General features: G+C 39.6%; 1 protein-coding gene across 1 annotated transcript in view; it reads left to right on the top strand.

Annotated features, from left to right (window-relative positions):
• The first annotated feature begins 8830 nt into the window (after nt 1-8830).
• DLD (dihydrolipoamide dehydrogenase) overlaps nt 8831-22490 on the top strand; it is a 27253-nt gene continuing 13593 nt past the window's right edge. Inside the window, exons 1-7 of the mRNA XM_006161140.3 lie at nt 8831-8971; nt 10296-10374; nt 17537-17616; nt 18381-18449; nt 19285-19354; nt 21334-21434; nt 21715-21858. Of these exons, the coding sequence (XP_006161202.1) occupies nt 8933-8971; nt 10296-10374; nt 17537-17616; nt 18381-18449; nt 19285-19354; nt 21334-21434; nt 21715-21858 (582 nt within the window). The 5' untranslated portion in view covers nt 8831-8932. The remainder of the gene's footprint in view (nt 8972-10295; nt 10375-17536; nt 17617-18380; nt 18450-19284; nt 19355-21333; nt 21435-21714; nt 21859-22490) is intronic.

Here is a 22490-nt window from a genome sequence, read left to right as displayed (position 1 = left end):
TCAATATAAATCACAAAATACTGAAGAGAGTGGGAGGTGTGGTAATAATTCTGAAAACCATGGGCTGCTTTTGTTCAGAATATATGGGCAAATTCAACTCTGGTCAATCTGGGTTACATAGTCGGTGCAAACCAATGCCAGAGATGAAGTCCTCCTCTGTAAGAGTATGAGGCAGTAGAAAGAAGCGAAGGACTCAGGAATGGATAAAGGAGGTGTGGTGGTCACTTAGGCTGTTCCCAAATCTCAGTTGTTGTAGAGAATGCTGCAGCGAACATCGGAGTGCAGATACTCGTCAAGATGCTGATTTCACTTCCTTTAGATGCATACTCAAACGTGGGATTGGTGGATCATGTGGTTATCTTATCATTTCTCAAGGGACAGCTATACTGTTTCCAATATGGCTGTACTAATTTACATTCCCAACAAGCGTCCACCAGTCCCCTTTTCTTCACACTCTCACTAACACTTGTCTCTTATCTTTTTTTCTAATAAAAGTCATTCTAACAGGTATGAGACTACCATGACTATTCTGTAGTTTTGTATAAGCCAGTTCTTTGCAACTCAAATAGGTTTATAAATAAAAGGGCCCTTGTAACCCCTCCTATAAAATGTGGGGAGCCAAGAGATGATTTATGGTTGATCACACACAGAGAAAGCGAAGAAACAGCTAGGTCCCCAACTTAGGTCTCCTAACCATCAGTCCAGTTCTCCTAACGACACTCTCTTCCATCTAGGAAATGAGTACGATGATAATAATTACGGCGTGGACACTCCTCCCACCCCCTCACCTGATAATGTCTCATTATTTGGCTATTAGTATGAGCATCAAGTCCTAAGAAGAGGCCTCTGTCTCCAACTTGCCCAACCAATCTGAATCCCTCTTAGATCACCCTGCTCCACCACAGCACTCCCTGCGATTGCATCTTTCCATTCAGGTAGTAAATAAGTTGACTAATGCTGTGTCCCTTCAGGATGTACATCAAAGTTCTGGTCAGGGACCGATTCTGGTTTCCCTTTCTATTTCTTCCCCAGCTTGGAGTACAACACCCAGCACACAGTGAGCATTAGATCAGTAAAGGAGTGAATGGATAAGGAGAGCTTGCGCCCTATAAGGAAAACTCGGGTTATCTGAACCGTCTTTACTACTACTATTGCAATTAGTACTCATCCTCAAGGCAAATGTGGGGCTGTCCTGGGCCAGAAACTACCTCACCAAGCCTGTTGTCTCCGCTTTCTCATCTATTTGGGGTCTTTTCTTTCTGCTTGTGCCCCTCACCTGATGTCCACTTGTCACCCATGCTGCTCCATTTTCACCATTCTCAGTCTCCCCAGTAGGGGAGTGTTCTTATCCCCCGACCCCAAGCAATCTTTTCACCCACCTTGATCTTATTTCCTTGGCCAACCATCCAAGAGAAAAATCCACTGATAAACTAGCTCACAGCATGGACTGAGAGTTCAATGGACAAATGATGTAAATCCTCTCGCACGGGGCGTAGAATGTCTGCTCAACAAATGTTAATTCTCTTACCCTCTTTTCTCTAAGAGGAAAATTAGAATAATCAGCCAATAGCTTATTTTAATAGTAAATGTTTGGAAGAGAGCTATAGGATTGAAGCTCTTTATGGAAAACTAACCTCCCTACTCCCCACCAGGACTTGGGAAGTGATTAAAGTAAAACTGGGAACCAGCAGTTGTCGTAATGGTTATGTCACTGGACTCCCATGTAGTCAACTGCGGTTCGAGTTCTGGACCCAGTGGCTTAAACTCACACTGGGCGTGGGTGTATGCGTGCCCAAGATCCCAAGAGGAGAATGGAGAAGTGACTGTGACATGGCAATCCCTCCTGGGGGTTGATTTCTCACTTTCTATCTCTCTGTCTCTCTCAGTCTTTCTGGAGAGCACACGCACTCTATAGCAAAAACCTCTCAAAAAAACAAAAAGATAAAGTATAACTATTTTGGGGACAGAGAGCCATTTAAGGGCCTCTCAGATCCCACTGTTTGGGTGTCACCAATTCTTTTCTTGCTGGAGGAAGTTGGAGGAGGGTGATCCTAAATGAGAAATTCTCCTTGTGCAACAATATCTTCTAGAAGGCCACAGAGCCCAGTTCAGAGGAACAAAGTTATTGGGAATTGCTTGGTGCCTGAAACTGTAGTAACTATACCATCTCTCAGCTCCTTTTCACTCTCCTTCATAAATTCCTTTTTTAGGTGTTATCCTTAGTGAATTTATCTATTCCTATAAGTGTCACACTATCCATATGCCAGCAGATTTTCAAGTCCATGTGTTGAGTGTCTAAGCTCTAGACTTGGGTTTTCAGTAACTTTTCTCCACTGGATTATCCAGCTGGCATCTCAAATTCAATGAACATACCTTGTTATCGTCCCTCAAAGCTGCTCTTCCGCCTGCGTTGCCTAGTTCTATATTGGTTTCACTCTCTACCAGCCATCTAAGTGTGAGACTTTGGAAGCATATGCAATGTTTATTTCACTCTTTCTCACATTCAGAATTGATCGGACTTGGTGATTGTAGCAGTTCTTGTCGGTGTCTCCCTGTATCATCTTTTCTTTTCTTTTCTTTTTTTTTTTTTTAAGAGAGATTTTTTCCCTATGGGGCACGTGTGCTTGCAGAGAGACAGAAACCTTGAAATCACACCCCATCTCCCCAGGGGAATGGCCATGCCACAATTCAAAATCTCCTTTTGGGATCTTGGGCACGTACACATGCACACTCGGTGTGAGTTTTAAGCCACCGAGTCCAGGACTCGAACCGCAGTCGACTACATGGGAGTCCAGTAACATAACCATTATGCCATTTTCTGGTGCTTTTTCTGTATCATCTTAACATTCTTTTTTTTTTTTCCTGCATGCTCATCCAAGGCTTCCCACTGCAAACAACAGAAACTCCCTTGTCTGAATGATTTCTCTGGCTACTGGTACTTACTCAGCCCACCTATCAGGCAGACAGAATTCTCAAGGAGTTAAAATCCTTGGAAGAAATCCTCAACCAATAACTGATGGAAGTGATGGATATATTTTAGGTAGGATGACTCTGAAGCATGCACTATGCTGTCCAGTGAGTCTGAGCCTCAGTTGCCTACAATGCTGTCCTACTCAGTAATGTATCTGTTATAGGTTTCATCCCTTTTCCTACATAATTTCTCAAACAAACTTGCTCCCAAATAGTTGTTTCTGCTCCCAGGGGAACCCAACCCAGACAGTGGCTAAATCCACTGAGATAAACAGAGGATTTAAGAATGGCTACAAAATTTTTATTATGCATGATAGGTTATTTGTAGGTATCATTAATCATAAATATAAGAAAAAATAAGTATTTTATGTGTAGGTGTTATGTGATTGCAGCCGAGGTGTCTGTTAGGCAATCCATAACTAAACTTTGAATTATGAAACTAGAGATCAGTAGAGGACTAGAGACTGGGCATAAGGGTGAAGGGTTATAGTCTAGTAGGCAGGTCTAGAGCCACCGAAATGGATAAAGACGAGCAAAATGCTTTGTACAGTGGGAAGAACAGGAAGTTAGGGACAGGTTTCTATGAAATACCAACATTTAGGAGGCTAGAGGAAGGAGAGTCAATGATAAAGAGATGGAAAGAAGAGAGCCTCACTGAACTGGCTACTTTATTGACCACTTACATTTCTGCTCTCAGCAGCATAAAGGTACATTTTCCTTTAAGGCCTACTGAGTCTGTTATAAAGAAAAAATTAAGATTCAGTTTAATCATCAAACCATCTTTTTCAGAAATTTCTGCCCTCTTAGATTCTCTGAAAACCTTCACCTCTGATTTCCCTTAAACCTCTCTCCAGTCTCTTTTGAAGGTCCTCTATGGCTTTTCTTTTTCTGCAAACTCCTGACATTGCTTTTCCCAGATTTCTTTCACTAACATATTTTATTTTCATACTAGATACTACCCCTAAACGATCTCATTCACTGAGAACATTCAAAATTTGCTCCCGTGGTTATTCTGCAAGTATGTACTGAATTGTCCATGCCATTCTTTACTGCAAGGTACAGTTTTAGGAAAAAACGTATTGATTAAAAATCAGGCAACAGAGAGAGAAAAACTGTTACAATGTGATTCCAATCATTTATAAAAGCAAAATCAAGTGCAATTTTGTGTACAAATGGTGTACATTAAAGACTTTTCTATTTTAGATGTACCTTAAAGAGAAATATTAGCTTAACTCTTTTGACATATGCTCTTGTGACATATCCCATTGTTGGCAATGTGGTGCACACTCCCAAACTTTTAACTACTGTTTTGCAGCCTCCAAAGGCAGCACTGAGGAGTCCTAGGCAGTGCTTTGTTTGCCTTCATGCCATTCATTTGCTGGGCATTCCACTAAATGTAGAGAGATACTCCTAAGTGCTATGATTGAGCACCCTGCTGCAGGTAGTGTAATGCTTCAGAAGAGGGAGCTTATATAAAGGGAATAGGTGCTGCTGATTTAATTTAAACAGTTGCGTGAAGTAGTGTGGAGGCTCCGGCCTGCTGTTCATTCTTTAGGATAGACTGTTCTAGTATCTGGTTTTGATTTAGAGACTGCTTATAAGGAACATCACCAGGTGGTGGGATTAATTTGAAGCCTTACTTTTCTGTTTTAAAGGTTTCATCTAATTTTACCTTCCTGAGATTTTAAAAAACAAAACAAAACAAAACAGGGACCAGCAGTTGGTGTAATGGCTATGTGGCTAGACTCCCATTTGGTTGACCATGGTTTGAGTCCCAGACCCGGTGGCTTAAACTCATGCCAGGCATGTTTACATGCATGCCCAAGATCCCGAGAGGAGTATGGAGGAGAAGGGATTGTGACGTGGCCATCCCCCTAGGGGGTGATTTCTTGCTTTCTGTCTCTCTGTCTCTCTCTGCCTTTCTGGTGAGTGCATGTGCCCTATAGCAAAAACCTCTCCAACAAAACAAAACAAATAAAAATCAGGCAACAAAAAAGCCTATAAATTAACAAAGATAATCTTAACATACCAGTGAAAGAAGAATTGGTCATTTCCATGTAGAGGTCTGTGAGAGAGTATATAATCTGAAAACAACTTATTGGTATCAATCATGAAATTCATGTTCTTATCATTATTTTATTGAGTGCACCAAAAAACTCATTATAGTTTGGCTTATTTATTTTTTAAACTAGCAAAGGCAACATTTTGATAAGCCATGTTTTGAAATATTTTATTTTCTTGACTTACTGCTTAAATAATTTATAATTTCGGACAGCAGATGGGTCCAAGTCCTGGACCTAGCAACTTAAAACTCACGCTGGGCACATGTGTGTGCGTGCCCAAGATCCCGAAAGGGTAATGGAGGAGAAGGGATTGTGACGTGGCCATCCCCCTAGGGGGTGATTTCTTGCTTTCTGTCTCTCTCTCTGGTGAGTGCCTGTGCCCTATAGCAAAAATCTCTCCCAGAATAATAATAATAAATTAAATAAGTAGTTACTTTTAAAATTTACAATTTGTTTTTATCAACTTATTAAAATTAATTAAGGACACTTGAAACTGCCAGTTAGAACTTCTGATTCACTTATGTAACCACTGTTCAAAATTAAAATAAGTCAAAGACAGTTTTAAAAAGCTTTAAACTATGCTGTTACTTGACCTAGCAATTCTACTGGGCATACTTCAAAAAAATTGGTAGAAAATGTGTACAAAGACTTAGCCACAAGCTGTTTATAATATTAAAAAAATTGGTCTACATATCTAACAATAAGAAATAGTTGAACTAAGGTACATTCAAAAATACTAAGTAGTCTTTACAAATTATGTTGTAGGTTAATATTAATATGAAAAGTTGCTCATGAGATAGTTTTAAGTGAAAAAAAAAAGAAGATATCAAAATAATTATGATCCAGTGTTTGACTCCCATAGTTAGAATAGAATTGCTGCTAGTGTGGGCTTTCTAGTATTGACCAACTCTTTCTCTAAGTTTGTTTGCACTAACTGATATCCATTATGGCCTTTGTTCTAACTGGGAGAAGAGGTACGATTGGTGGAAATGGGGAGGAGCTTACACAGATATGGCAAGTACAGTAAGGTATTTATTATACATCCCGCCTGATTTCTCATACTAGGTTGAGCTCCTGGGCTATAGAATGAGAGCTGGAAAAAATAGAGGTATTTTCTTTATGAGAATCTCATAATTCTGGGAAAGGGACTAGGAATCAAAAGGTGCATAAGAGTTTAGGAAAGAACTGCTTGGTTTGTGCATACACAGAGATGACTCCTAGTCATAGTGTTTTTCTTTGATTCTCTCACAGCGTAAATTACTTCTGTGATCCCACAGTGTGTCAAGACTTCTCCCCACCAGCAAGCAATCAATTCTCAGCAAACATCAGCAGGGTGTCCTCTAATCAACTCAATTCTGACATGATCTACCTGGTGGTAGTGTTGGATTCCACCGGTTGAAGGCTTAGTACCCAAGCCTCTTCTACCCCTGGCACATACACACTTTAGAAACCAGTTGGAAATCCAAACCTTGAGAACTTCTGACCAACTGACTACATGGTGGGTTCCCATGAATGCCTCCGCCCTTCAGGTTTGGCTCATTTGCTACAGCGGCTCACAGAACCAAACAATCAAGTACTTCCAATTTCTGGTTTATTATAAAGGATATTTTAAAAGACACTGATAAAGTGATTCATAGGAGAAGGCATGTGGGGGAGGGGTGGGATATGGCGTGTCCATGCCCTCTTGGGGTATATGCCCTTTTAAGAACCTCCAGGAGCTCAGCTATACTGAGACTTTCTGAACTCTGTCCCTTAGGATCTTTATGGAGACTTTATTGTATAGGAATGAGGGTAACAGACTGGGTAAGGAACCCAGCAAGGCCTATGTGTTCAAATTTTTGACCTGTATATGGGGCATTCCTTCACCCCTGGTTATGGGGTGTGACCCTTCCGGAAGGAGGGTCCTAAAGGTGGAGGAAGATTGGAATTTTCATGACCTCCCTTGGGTCATGAAAATTTACCTTTTCCTCTGCTTCAGGAACCAAGGACAAAAGCCCATATATTTATGAGCTAGGATCTTTGGATGAAAACCCAAAAATGTATAATATCAAAGTGCCACAGTCACAACTAGTGGCAATGGGAACCTGGAAAAAGTAGCTGCTATTCTGGGTACCCATGTGTCCAGTTTAATATTGTACTTTTATAAGCACATATTGGATGGCAACCAACAGTCCCTATAACAAACATTAAATATTATTTACTTTTGTCTCCTAAAACTGAGCATCACTAGGTAAGGAGTAATTTCTTTCTTTCTTTCTTTTTTTCTTTGTCTTCTTTTTAAAAAATTTTTTTAAGAGTTTCTTTTTACTTAGGGTGCATACACTCACAGGAAAGAGGGAAAGACAGAAAGCAAGAAATCACCCCCCCCCCCCCCGGGGGGTTGGCTATGCCACAATCCCTTCTCTTCCATTCTTTACTTAGGATTTTGGTCATGCACGCACATACACACAGAGTTTCAAGTCCCCAGATCCCAGACAGGCACTGCCATCGCCATGTGGGAGTTCAGTACCTTAACCACCATGCCACCTGCTGGTCCCAGGAGTAATCTCTTTCTTTCTTTTTGTGGTTTTTAGTTTTTGTTGTTGCCATAGGGCATGTGTGCTTTCTGGAGAGAGGGAGGGAAAGTTTTTTAAGGTTAGCTATCACCCCTCCTTCCTAAGGAGGATGGGCACCCAGTAATACCTTCTCCACCCTCCATTCTCCTCTCAGGATTCTGGGTGCCCCCACACATGTGCCCATCACTAATCTGGACTTGAACCTGGTTAGCCAACTGTGAGTTCAGAGTAATTTCTTTCTTCTCTTTTTAATTTTTTTAAAAAAAGAATTATTTATGATTATTATTATTTTAACTTTCTATAGGGCACATGTGTGCACGCGTGCGCGCGCTAGAGAGAGAGACAGACAGAGACAGAGAGAGAGAGGGAGAGAGAGCTGCCAGGTCTGAGATTGAACCACCATGGACCATGTGAGATACATACCTGCAACGCCCTCCCCCTCCCCCTCCCCCATTCTTTCTAACGAGGTTTAAATGTAGAGAATCCAGCATAGTCCCTGGATGATAAACTTTCAAGAAATGTGTAAATATTTTATCAAACTAAGAGTTACCACAAAAATCAGATGTCAGACCTGAGTGCTCGGTCTTAAAGAGGATGTTTTCCAACCATTTTGAGTCTATTATCTCAAAAGAACTTGAAGTCTTATCCTCCCTCCTACCCTTCCTGATTTTAGTATGGACATGTGTTTCCCAAAGGAAACACAGAAAATAGTGTTTCCTACACAGTGCTAGTTAGTTTTCTTACAGCAGTCTGCTGGGGATACCAAAAATGCGTTCCCATCCCTTCTGTGGCATTTAACCTTAGGGGAAAGTCTATAAAGTGTAGCTAAAATCAAAGGCTTTGGCCTCGCGGCTACAATCTCTCAGCCGTGCGAGACCTCGGGCCATTGTTTATTTAACCTAATCCAAGAAACGGAAAGACCCGTAGTAATGCACTTCAGACGGTTGTGCTAAGGGTGAAGTGAGCGAAGGCCTGGGGAAGCTCCCAGAGAACTTGTTAAGCTTTATTTTCTCTCGCTTGGATTAAACAAATGATTGTCTCGTTCACTTAGTTCGTCTTCCAACTTCAGCGTTCTCAGTAGAAGCCGCTAACCGGGTTCCTCCAGCCGTCCCGCGGCCACAAAGCAAGACGGTCCGGCCCGCCGCCCCAAAGCACGGCGCTCCTTTCGACAGCGTACGACGCCCAGCCTGGCAGGAACACTTCGCGCGGGGGCCTGCGCGGGCCAATCGCGCTGCTCCGGGCGATGACGTAGGCTGCGCTGTGCATGCGCAGGGCGGGGAGACCTTGGCGGAGCCTGTGTGCGGAGGTGAAAGCCTTGGCGGAAAGGAAAGTACCGGGGCCAAAATGCAGAGCTGGAGTCGTGTGTACTGTTCCTTGGCCAAGGTGAGGGCCGACTGCGTGGGGTCATGCTGAGCTAGAGGCACGGAGAGGCCTGCTCGCCGGGCCCGGGACGTGGGTGGGAGGCCGGCGGCCTGGCCAGGGCCACCTCCTGGCCTCCTCTGCACCAGCTCAGCCCAGGCCGCTCCTCCGAGCTAATGGCTTGTACTTCGGCTGCGTTAGCCCAGGGGGCCTGGCTCGGGCAGTGGAGAATCTCTGCTCGTTGTGTGACTGCCGACAGTTACACCCCACAGTACTCAAACCAGGGCCGAGGAGACCTGTGGGTCACACACAGGCCTCCACCTTGGCAGAAGTGTAAGCCTTCCTTGTCTCACTTGGCCTGCTTTTCATACCTACTGCTTTCCTTATTCTAATCCAGACTCCTGGATGACCTAATTCTTGCAGTGTGCAGGTAACCTTGGGGCCACTGCTGGAATGACCCGTGCAGAATCAGCCTCAACAGATAGCCCCAGGGACTCTTTTTAAGGCCCATCAGCGTTTGCAGCTTTAAACTAGTGTCCACTGCCATCCCTCGGGTCCTCCTAAAGGCGTGTGCCTTTAATTGCAGCGAGTTATCCTCAAGACAACTTCCCCTTTCATCTTGTACCAAATACAGCTAAGTTCTATCTGGGATTGTGGCTTGGTATTTATGTTGGTAGAGACTTTAAAGATAATGTAGTGATCAAACCCCTTTGTTTCAAAGGTGAGGAACCTGTGTTCCCAGAAGTCAGTGCAACATACTAGATGTCATGTAAGATTGTGGAAATTATGGTTGTTTGTAAAACTGTAGCTTCAGACTACGAATACATTACTTAGTGCACTTTTCTAAGTTAAAACTTGTTTAATTTTCTGTTCCTAGTTGATAGCTCTGGAACATCTTCATATATTGTTCCTGGTACATACGGACTATATATACATGGTAGGAAATAATAGTTTCCTAGTAGAGTTAGGAAACAATAATTACAAGTGTCATACTGTAAGTTATTAAAGTACTTAGGTTAGAACTTCGACTGAAATGATCCCTGATACTAAAAATTAGTCATGCTGCTTAAAATTTTATAAGACTTAATAACATTTAATACATTTTTATTAGACTTAATCTTAGATTTTTTTGTTGACTATAAAAATGATAACTATGGCAAACTGAGGTTGTGAAAAAGAAGTGTTATTGTCAAAGAGGAGAAGTTGGTATGTAACCTCAGCGTGGCAATGGAAGATAATTACTAATCAGTGATTGATACATTTGCCCAAAATTGTTTTCATCCACCTTGAATAGTTCTGCTTTGAATTCCTATCTTATATAATAAGAATATCATCTCTTTTTTTCTAGAGAGGCCATTTTAATCGAGTATCTCACGGCCTCCAGGGAGTTTCTGTGGTGCCGCTGAGAACTTATGCAGATCAGTCGAGTAAGTATCAAAAACCGGTTTTCATCAAATGAGCTATCAGTATCTTGCGTTTCAGGGTAAAAGCAATTAAATACTGGAATAACTAATAACCTGTTTTAGAATTAATTTGTTCATGTCTGCTTAAATGTGTGTGAGCACCTAATGCATTCTAGGCAGTGAACAAGGCAAATGCCTGCTCTTACGGAACTACAGTCTGGTGATATGAGACAAACTGTATTTAACTAATTGATTAGTATTTTGGGAAATAATTGAAACTTAAAGCAGGTAACTAGGAGGAAACAAGACCATTGTAGATAGAGTTTCAGGGAAAGCCTTTCTGAGGAGATGATGTCTAGTAGGGACCCGAGAGAAGTGAGGGAGTGAGAAGATTATGTCCGGCAGAGAGAAAAAGCAGTAAGAAAAGTCTAAGGTAGAAATTAGCTTGTACAGTTTCAAGAGTAGCAAGAAAGCTGGCGAGGTTGGAGTAGGGACCTGTAGGTGGCAAAGTAGAATAGGTAGGCTGAGGTCAGATCATGGAGTGTGTTGTAAACCAGGACAAGTAGTTTGGATTTTATTTCAAGTATAATAGGAAGCCACCAGAGGGTTTTGAGCAGAGAAGCAACATCATGTGTCTTTGTTTTTAAGAGTTAGTTTTGTTTATTGGGTCAGATCGTGTTGGTTGTTTTAACACTGTTTAGAATACTGAGATGACTTTTGACATCTTGAATGGAAGTCTTAATGGATCAAAAAAAAGGTAAGTTTTAAAAACTAGTAGGATGTCGGCCCACCTTGTATCTTACTAGTTAACAGAGCCAGGTCCCATATATTCCACTGAGGTTCAAATCCCAGCCCCGGTGGGAGGATGTGCTCTAAATCCTGAGAGGATGGAGAAACAGAGGAGAAGGGATTGTGGCATGACCATCCCTCATTGGGGAGTGCTTTATCTCTCTTTTCTTTTTCTCTCTTTCTGTGCACACCCTTAGACAATTAGAAAAGTGGATGTGGGGGCAGTTTGTGGCATGATGGTTAAGGTGGCTGGATCCATCGTGACTATGTGGTTCAAGTCCTGGACCTCGCAACTTGAAAATTATGCAGGGAGCATGTGCCTGCATGCCTAAAATCCTAAAAGGAGGGAAAAACAGGAGAAAGGATTGCAGTGTGATCATTCCCATGGGAGGTGCTTTCTCACTTTCTCTGTCTCTGGCAAGTACATGTGCCCTCTGGCATATTAAAAAGTAACAAAACAAAACAGGATACAGTTTAAAAGGAAGCTATGGATTATGGAATTTTCTTGATACTTCTTTATAATTTTGAAGTTTCTGCTGTATCAATGTGTCTTATTTTTAAGCATTTAAAACAGAAGATTAATGAGCCTGTGTTTAGGTATTTTAACCCCCTAATACCAAGAATATTGGTTATTTGAACTTACTTATTTTGACATTTACTGGACTCACTTGTGTGTCTAGAGCTTCATTGTAGAAACCATTAGTTAGCTGGGGAGACTCTGTGACCTTCAGTCTCAACATTCTGTAATAATTTTATCATGTAACCTTAAGATGGTTAAACCATTATTTTTGATATTTCGTTTCTACGAGAAACCAGGGAGAGAGGATTCTGGTCACTAGTGAGTTAGTTATTCTAGCTCTATTCATGATAGAACCTTGCGTGTGTGCACTAGAGTAGCACTTTCCACAGTATCTGTTAACATGACTACTTTTTAAATTTTTTTATGGCTTATTCTGTACCTTGGGAATCATCTAACAAGGACTCATTCAGTGTCTTCCCTTTTTCCAGCAGTCCCTAAGTAGGAACTTAGATTTTAATGGAATGAATTTGAGTACTCCTTAATCAAACAGTTTAGTGATCTTTTGACATTGAGGAAATTATAAATCTCTTAATATCCATGTATATAAAGTGTGTAAAATATTTGAGTCTTTGAAATAACATTTTAAAATGAATTCATCTAAGGCATTTAAAAATAATTATTAATTTTATTTATTATTATTTTTAAATTTGCTATAGGCACATGCACTCACCAGAGAGAGACACAGAGAAAGAGAAAGCAAGAAAACAAGCTGCCAGGTGTGGGACCCAAACTGTAGTCAGCCATATGGGAGTCCAGCACCTTAACCACGACACCACATGCTGACCCTACCTTGGGCATTTATTTAATGACTATCTTTCCCTCAAGAATGCACGCTTCATCAGAGCAAGGACTGTAACTGTTCTATTTTAGGTGCTAAATAGGTGTTCAGTACATATTTGTTGAATAAATAACCCTGCTTCTTATTTGTTTTACTTATTGCCGTGGTACAAAATAAGTATCCAGTTCTAATGACAGTGATAATAAATGAGTGGTGCATTGAGAGCTTAACTCTGTGTCAGGTATGGTCTTTAATCCTCATGGCCCTCCTAGCAAATATGTGCTGCTGTTTTCCCCATCTAATAGATAGGGGAACTGAATCTAGAGAACTTGCCACCTAGGGAATGACAGAGCTGGGAGAAGAATCCTTCTGAATCTAGAGCCTACACTCAATTGCTATTCTATTCAGCCTGCTTCCTTAGATGAGTGCAGGTTAACCAGCTTAAGGAGCTTCAGTTTATTATGTTATAGTCCCTGTTGCAACATCTGGGAGATGTTTAAATATTCTTAAAATTGAAGTTCATTTAGATTTGCAAATGGAACCAGAGATGGTGTAGTGGTTAAGTCATTGGACTCCAACATGGCCTACTGTGGTTCAAATCCTAGACCTGGCAGCTTCCAACTCATGCCAGGTGTATTTGCATGTGTGTCCAAAATCCTGAGAGGAGAATGGAAGAGAAGGGATTATGGCATGGCCATTCCCCCAGGGTGATTTTTGTCTCTCTGGGGAGCGCATGTGCCATAGAGCAAAAATATCTCTTACATTCCCCCAGGGTGATTTTTGTCTCTCTGGGAAAATATCTCTTAAAAAAAAAGTTTGCACAGTTTTGTTTGTTACTATTAGTATGACTGTACATTTCATGACAGGAACAAAGTTGTAATACTTAATCACTCATATTCACTACATTCATTTGCTCTTTTTTGTTTGTTTGTTTTAAGGTTGTTGCCTTAGGGCATGTATGCTCACAAGAAGAGACAGTGAGAGGGAAAGCAAAAAATCACCCCCCCACCCAGGAAGAATGACCATGCTGCAGTACCTTTTCCTCCATTCTCCTCCTGGGATTTTGGGCACGTACACACATATGCCCAGTGCAATTTTCAAGCCACCAGATTCGGGACTTGAGCTGTGGTCTACCATGTGGGAGTCCAACACCTTGAGCACTATGCCACCTGCTGGCCCCTATTCTTGTTGTTTTATTCTTTCATTATCTCAACAAATACTGAGTATCTACTGTGTGCTCAGCTAGTTGCGAGGATACAGCTGCGAACAAGGCAAGACAGACCAGAATCAGCTTTTATAGGGCTAATAGTCCAGTTGGTGAAATCAAATATCTAAAACTAATTAATTATAATTGTGATAAATACACAGGGTAAAAGTAGAGAACTATAAAATCTGTATAGATTAAGAATGGTCAGGATTCCTTCCTAAGGAATTATATTGAGATCCAAAAGGGATCAGGACGGGAGTGGGCGATGGGAAGAAGTGTTCCAGGTGGAAGAAGTAGTAGAATTATTTTGGTGTGGGAAGGAGCATAGGAGTCGTCTCCAGAATGTTCATGGAAAATATATATTTAAAAACACTATGTATGGATCTCAAAAAAAACTTTTGCCCCAAATTAAACTGATACCTTAATTCCATTTATTACATGAACTATTTTGAAGTCCACGTATAATGCAGTTGAGGAACCAAAAAGGGCCAAAGTGGTTTGAACGTGCTGGAGATAGAGAGTTGATGTCTTTATTCTGAAAATCCTTAACTACGCCAGAAACAGTTGGAAGTCATTAAAGTGTTTTAAGCAGGAGGATGATAGAATCAAATTTATTTTAAAATATCACTCTGAGTGCAGAGTGGGCTTTTCTAGTATTTATTTTTTTCTGTCTAGTTAGACTGAGAGAGTCAGGGCTCTGTCATTTATACATGTTCCAAGAGCCTAGAGTAGTAATTATAAATTGAAGTGTGTGCTGCCGGTATTTATTTCTAGGAAAGTGGAACAGAATGTACATAGGTAGACCAGCATAATTCTGCACATGTAAGCTAATAATTCACTGTTACTTAAGCTTAAATTGCATGGTGTTGGTGGCTCAGGAGAATGTGCTGGGAGAAGAAGCTAGAGAAACAATTACTGAAGAGATTGAATGCTGTACTTAGGAACCTGGACTTTATCCAACCAAAGACAGGGAAGCCAATGAGGAGCAGGAGAATAGGATCCGATTTGGGTTTTAGCAGAGGATGACACTCAGGTAGCATTGTACAAACCAGGACTGGAGACTGCAAGAGCTCAAGTCAGGAGGTAGATCTGGGAAAGGAGAAATAATATGCATTTGACATCTTATGATCTTGACACATATTCTGTCTGATTCTCTCAGCCCTGGACTGTAGATATCATCCTTGCTTTCATCCCTACATTACATCAAAACCCAGAGACAGATTAAATAATTCATCCAAGGATTTAAGGGTGGTAATTCATATTTAACCCAGGTGTGTTTTACTTCAAAACCTTCTATTGTAGTTTTCTTCATCATGGACCAGGAGGTTATATGTAGGGTTATGATCAGAAAGTGAATGATTAGAATTTAGGATTTTCATGCCCAAGCAATTTTGGATGATTAAAAAGAATAGGGTGTGTGACGGTGGGAGAACGTTAAGGCCAATGACAATTTTAAAACAACCTCCCCAACCCCAATAAGATGTCAACAAATAAATCTTACCAAATAGTTCTTATACTCTCCTTAGTGAATTTGTTAATTAGTGACGACTGCCTTATGTTACCTTTTCTCCTACTTCTTTTCTTTTTAAAAATAATTTTGTTTTATCTTCATTTTTACATGTGCCTGTTTTCCCTCAGTATATGCTAAGGTTTTCTCATTGGGTAGGTATTCATAAATACTTAGATTTCAGTTTCTTGTCATTTTAGTTGGAGTTCTGATTTCCCTGGAGGTGATGGGATCATCTGAGTGTTTTCTTTTTAAATTTGCCAGAGAGTGGGTACACATGTTGGAGAGAGAAAGTGAGAAAGTACTTGCCTTGGAGATGGTCAATCCATAGTCCTTTCTCTGTTTCACCCTTGTTTTGGGATTTTGGGCATGCACACACATACACCCTGTATTTTTCAGGCCACCTGTCTGGAGCCAAAACTTTGCAGTGGGCTATATGGGATCCCACTGCTTAAACTACCATGTGTTAGTGGGCCCTCATCTGCCTGTGTTGAAAGGCAATAGAATATGTGATTTAGGAGCTTAAGTTTCAGAATTTAAGGACCTGTTTTGAACCCTGGCTAGCTCACTTCGTAGTTGTACATCTTTGTGTAAGTTAGTTCTAGGGTTTTTTCCCCCAGTACAGGGGCTGGCCAAGTAGTTAAGGGAGCCAGATCCTACATGGCTGACTGTGGTCCAAATCATGGTCGCATTGGCTTGAAAAACACTCTAGGCACATGTATGTACATGCCCCAAATCAGGAAAGGATGGAAAAATGGAAGAGAGGGGATTGTGGCATGACCACACTTCATTGGGAGGTGCTTTTTTCTTTCTTTGTCCCTGGTAAGCACAGTCACCCTCTAACAGGAAAAAATAAAAAACAAAAACAAAAAACTATACCAATACATGGGAAGCATTTAACTCACTGATGGGCACACAAGAAATTACCCAAATGATAGTAAACTGGTGCATTGAAATACATCTTGTAATTTATTAGTGATTATAAGTGATTTATAACCCAAAATCTTTATTTCAGCAGTAGTCCTAATAATGTTGTGCTTAGTTTTCCTCAAAATGATAGGATAAGTAACATTTATAGAGTAATTTGCAGAACACTTTTTCCTGATTTTTCTTTTTCAGTTAATTTTTATGGCATTAATTGCCATGTTTCTGTTAATACATCTTATTTTGCCCCCCCCCCCCCTTTCAGTGTATTAGTTCTTTTAGTTTTTTTTTTTTTCTATAGGATGAGTGCTCCCACTGGGGGGGACAGAGAGAAAGTGAGAAGTCACTCTTCTGGAGGGATGGCCACACTGTACTCTCTTCTCCTTTCTCCTCTCAGAATTTTGGGGGCACACACACACACACACACACACACACACACACACACAGTGTGATTTTCAAGCTGCCAGGTCCAAGACTCAAACAGCCAAGTTGGCCTTCTGAGATCCAGCTACTTGAACCTTCATGCCACCTGCTGGCTCACCCAGTATTTTTGAAGTATCAACTTCTGCTGATACTTCACTGACACCTGAAATGCAGATTGCTATCCAGTTGTCTTTATCATTTTTGCTAATAGCCATCTCTCTCTCTCATGCTAACAGTTTGTATATCAGTTCAGTTTCTTTTCACTCTTAAAGGCTGATGGCACTCTTGTAAAAGTTTTCCATCAAGTATGTCGTAAATTAATATATTTCATTTAAATACTCTTCTGTATCAATATTTTAACTTTATGTATGGGAACTAACCTGAAATGCTTCTTGACAAGGAGAGGGTACGTCAGAATCATGTGTTGTAAATTTTCACTTACATGTGTCCTTTGGTACAAGTGAGAATTGACTGGTTTGTTTTTCTACCATTTTATTATGAAAAATTGCAAATTTTTAGAAATGTTGTAAGAATTTCAAGTTTAACACCTCTAGTTTCTTCCATTAACACTTCTGTGCTTAACATAGATACATATCTGTCCATGTATTTATTTATCAGTTCATCTTATTTTTGTTACATTTCAAAGTAAGCCTTAGACATCTGTATAGTTCCCCTAAATACTGGCTTGTTCATAAAAAATTGTCATTGGATTGTACCCTCTCCTCTTTTTATTCTTAGCTAACAAATCTCTAGATAGAAATTCTGCCTTTCCCCCCTCTGTTTTGTGCTTTCTGCCATGTTAGTGGGATTGCAATGGCAGCTTGTATCTATTAATAGTATCTTCAGTGAGAGGTGGACTGTTTGGAACTTGGTATTTTCTATAGTTGTTAAAGTATTAGTTTGTTTGTTTTTCCAGAGAGTTATTTTTTGTAAATATTAAGCAATTCACAGTTTCATATCAATTTGCTTTTATTGTAGTTGATGCTGATGTAACAGTGATAGGTTCTGGTCCCGGAGGATATGTTGCTGCTATTAAAGCTGCCCAGTTAGGCTTTAAGGTAAGGTTTAAAAGCGAATGAGGTGTTGACTCATTTCTAGTTGGGAAGAGTAGAACTTATTCACCAACTTTTATACTTTACAGGTAAAATCATGGTAAATAATTTCTTAACTCTATAAATTATCTGTAATCTTTTTTTTTTGAGAGGTTTTTGCTGTAGGGCGCGTGCGCTCGCCAGAAAGCCAGAGAGAGACAGAGAGACAAAGCCAGAAATCACCCCCCAGGGGGGATGGCCATGCCGCAATCCCTTCTCCTCCATTTTCCTCTCGGGATCTTGGGCACGCACACACACGTGCCTGGCGCGAGTTTTAAGCCACCAGTCCCAGAACTCGAACGACGGTTGACTACATGGGAGTCCAGCGACATAGCCATTACGCTAACTGCTGGTCCCTAAATTATCTGTAATCTTGAGGGTAATGAAGAGAGGGTTCATTGAGTTGTAGTACACTCCTGGAAGGGAAAGTGAAATCCACTATTTTTTTTCTCTTGTAGTACTTTTTGTCTTCTGATTATACTTTGGAAGAGGCAATGGTAGAACTAAAAGTGTATATTTGATAATGTTAAACAAACAAAAATATATTTTAGAATAATTCACTTTTAAGTTAGTCTGAGCTTAGCATTATTCAAATGATAAATTTTAAAGGACACAGTATTTTAGTCTATTTAAAACACAGTTGAGTATCTTGTTTTGTAGAATTAAGACATTTTTAATGAACTGCAAGTTGTAGGTTATGTGCAGTTAAATCATGTTTTCTTTGGTTGTAGACAGTCTGCATTGAGAAAAATGAAACACTTGGTGGAACATGCTTGAATGTTGGTTGTATTCCTTCTAAGGTGAGCATGCTTGTACAGCATAGGTTTTTTTCCTCCAGGTGCTAACTAGAATAAAGCAATGACACTGGATTATTAGACTAATACAATAATATGGAAATAATCCAAGGGTGATAAAAACAAAAACAATCCAACAGTTTTCCTTTGTAAAACATGAGAGTTATCATCAGTCTGCCATACATTCCTGAAATAGCTTCCTTCCTTGCTTCAGAACTTTAGCCTTTCCATTCACACAGAATCTGAGATTTCATTTTTTTCTCCTTAGCTTTCCTTTATCAGTGAAACATTATAGGTAGTAAGTTCTCCTTTTGGGTCCTTCATGTATGTGAACATGACTCTCTTTTTCACCTGCCACCTTGAAGTGTATATACCTTTGCTTTATAAAGAAAGTAAGAATGCTTTTTTAAATCTTATTTGTTCATTTTTTATATCATTGTCATTTGTCTTAGATTATTTACATAAGTGAAACTGAGTTGGTGTAATCCTGTGTACTATTGTATGTAGAGAATAGCATTTCATAGCTTTTTTTAAAATAAGGTTTTTGCCAGAGTGCTTGTGCTCGCTGGAGAGAGAGGGAGACAGAGGGAAAATGAGAACTCACCCCTCGTTTGGCCACACCACATTGCCTTCTTCATTCTCCTCCTGGAATATTTTAGGCACACATGAACACGTGCATGGCCTGTTTCAAGCTACCAGGCCCCAGACTCAAACCGCAGTTAGCCATGTAGGAGTCCAGCACCTTAATCACCGTGTCATCTGCTGGCTCCTCATAAGTGCTTTCTGATCATACTCGTCTGTGTATGAATATTTGATAATTTTTTCCTTTTATTTTCTTTAGGCTTTATTGAATAACTCTCATTATTACCATATGGCCCATGGAAAAGATTTCGCATCCAGGGGAATTGAAAGTAAGTGTGTTTTTCATATTTAGTGATATCACTAGACATGTTTGATTTGACTCTTCTTGTAGAAGGTTTGCATGTGTCTAACAATTGTGTAGTAGATATTTAGTGAGGGAAGACTCGAAAATGTGGAGAGATTTACTTAGGAAAGAATGCTTAAATTCAGTTTCTGCCTTGATATTTTCTATTCCTTTGCCAACTATTTTATTTTCAGATTAATTTTGCATTTTACATGAAGTCTCTATCATGATGTATAGTATCTATATCTTTTTCAACGGAGAACTTCACACTTTTTTTTCTGTTAAATGTTTCTTCCCTTTGCATCTCACAGCCAGCCTCTACAACCCCTCTTCCTTACAGTCTCTGGTATCTACACTCATCCTCTCTTCTATTGTATCTTCAGATTTTTCCATTGTTTCTTTTTTTTTTTTTGAGAGGTTTTTGCTGTAGGGCGTGTGCGCTCGCCAGACAGACAGAGAGAGACAGAGAGATAGAAAGAGAGAAATCACCCCCCAGGGGGGATGGCCACGCCGCAATCCCTTCTCCTCCATTCTCCTTTCGGGATCTTGGGCATGCACGCACACGAGCCCAGCATGAGTTTAAGCCACCAGGTCCGGGACTCGAACTGCAGTCGACTACGTGGGAGTCCAGCTACATAGCCATTACGCTAACTGCCGGTCCCTAAGATCTCATTGTTTCTTATAGCTGAGTAGTATTTCATGGTATATATGTGCCACAGTTTTTCAACCCAGTCATCAGTTTTTAGAAACTTAAGTTGATTCCATGTTGTAGCCTGAAGTCTACTTTTGTGTATGTATGTGAAGAATCAGATTTCATTTCCCTGAAACCTGGAGATCACTGGGGGAGGGCGGGGGGAGGTGGATTCCTGAGTGCTATGGGCAGATAAAACTAAAGGGAGGAGGAAAGGTCTTCCTAACTTGTTGGTAGTGGAATGAACAGAGGAGAGAGAAAGGTGAAGCATAGTAGAAAAGGAGGAGGACATTTCTTAACATTAGAATGTGCTGTACTTGTCTCCTGCTATACCTTTTGGGGCTGTTTTCATCTTTGTTCTCTAGTTGTAGGCAGATAACTGTTGTAGGCAGGTAACTTCCAGAAGAGAAATCTGTTCTAGGAAAGTTTAACTATACCTTGGGGTATTAATTTTCTTTCATTTCTGTCTTTACAACTTTAGATTTCTGAAAGCAAGGGCTATGAATAGGCAGTTCAGTGGGTGTAGCAGTGATGTATATACATTAAAACTATATTAACTAGATGAAAAGTAGAGTGATGTAAGGAAAGGGTGGGGTGGGATAATTAGACCTGTGTTGTAGAAAGGCTTTACATTCTAGTTCTGTGACCTTGGTAATTGGAAGTGTTTCAGGATCTCTGTTTCTGAATCTCTAAAATATATGATAGTTGCCTGAGTTGTTTTTTAAGATGTATTTCTTATCTCTATAGTTCTACTGAGTTGGGCATTTTTCCTTATATTGTTACTTTAGAGTTATCTTCTGACATAAATGAGTGATTGAAATGTAGGTGATTAAACTAGATTCTTAAATGAAACCTCTGTATTTGAAGTTTTCAGATAATGTATTTTTTGTCTTCATGAAGTTTAGCATTTCCCTTTGTTCAAAATTTCAGGAGATATTTTACTTTATTTCTAGTTAAATATCTTTGAAATTTATAACTAGCATAAGGTATTTGGAGAACACACAGTGGGATATAGTATTTTATTTTGGGTTTCATTTTTACCCCAGGTATACACTTTACAGTGTTTGATAGAATCTGTTATTGTGATACAATGTTGTTGGCCTTTTTTTCAGCTGTGATTATTATTGCTTATTAAACTTAAACATTTTAATATAGCCTTTTATACAGATTTGTAAGCATTAGATTGAAATTTTCCAGACCTTGATTAGGAAAAAATAGTCCACATTGCTTCTGACATTTAGATAAATTCTAAAGATTTATTTAACAAATTACAGTGTCTGAAGTTCGCTTGAATTTAGACAAGATGATGGAGCAGAAAACTACTGCAGTCAAAGCTCTAACTGGTGGAATTGCCCATTTATTCAAGCAGAATAAGGTTGGTACTTAATGTTTGGACTGCTTTATTTTATATGTGTAATAAATATTGCATTATGGTAATAGAGTGATGTTATTTGGACATGACACTAGATGATATTTACTTAATTAGACTGCAAATCTAAAATAGATTACTATGACAAATATAATGAATTTTTTGCTATTTCATATGTAGCAGTAAGGGGGGACACATTTTGTATCAAGTAAGTCAGTATATTTTTTCAATTATGTTTATCAAAAGTCATTTCAAATTTTGAATTTATAAACATTATCTTATAAAGGTCATTCATGTAAATGGATATGGAAAAATAACTGGCAAAAATCAGGTTACTGCTACGAAAGCTGATGGCAGCACTCAAGTTATTGATACAAAGAACATTCTCATAGCTACAGGTTCAGAAGTCACTCCTTTTCCTGGAATCACGGTATTTGCATTTTATAATTTACAACTCTTAAAACATTCTTTTAAATATGTTTTATAGGGCCAGCAGGTGGCTTGGTGGTTAAGGCGGTAGTATTCCACATAAGTAATTATGTGGTTCAAGTCCCAGACTCAGTGGCTTGAAAAACATGCTGGACGTGTGTGTGTGTGTGTGTGTGTGTGTGAGAGAGAGAAAGAGAGAGAGAATGTTTGCACATTTGCTGATGTGCATGCCCAAAAATCTTGAAAGGAGAAATGGAGAAGAAAGGATTGTGGCATGGTTGTACCCCGTGGGGGATGCTTTCTCATTTTCTCCCTCCCTCAAACACATATATGCACCATCTGGCAAATAAACCAACAACAAAAAAAGATGTTTTATAAATTACTTTAAAACTTAGATTTCTGACTGGAATACTATGATTTGACAGTATTTCAGCTTTAGGAAGTTGGCTATCTTTATTCTGTGGTGATTTTGACTATCTACAGAGCACTTTATATTAAGATATATTTAAATTCAATTTGAAGTTAAAATTGACCATTGTATTAATGTTAAATGATAAAATTTAAAGTTAGGGGGGTTTTTTTGAGAGTTTTTCTTTTTTTTTTTTTTTTTTTTTTTTTTGGTTTTTTGTCTCT

Source organism: Tupaia chinensis, unplaced genomic scaffold (genome assembly GCF_000334495.1).
Source record: "Tupaia chinensis unplaced genomic scaffold, TupChi_1.0 Scaffold138322_1, whole genome shotgun sequence".
NCBI classification, from domain to species: domain Eukaryota; kingdom Metazoa; phylum Chordata; class Mammalia; order Scandentia; family Tupaiidae; genus Tupaia; species Tupaia belangeri.
This window is presented reverse-complemented; position numbering and strand designations above follow the sequence as displayed.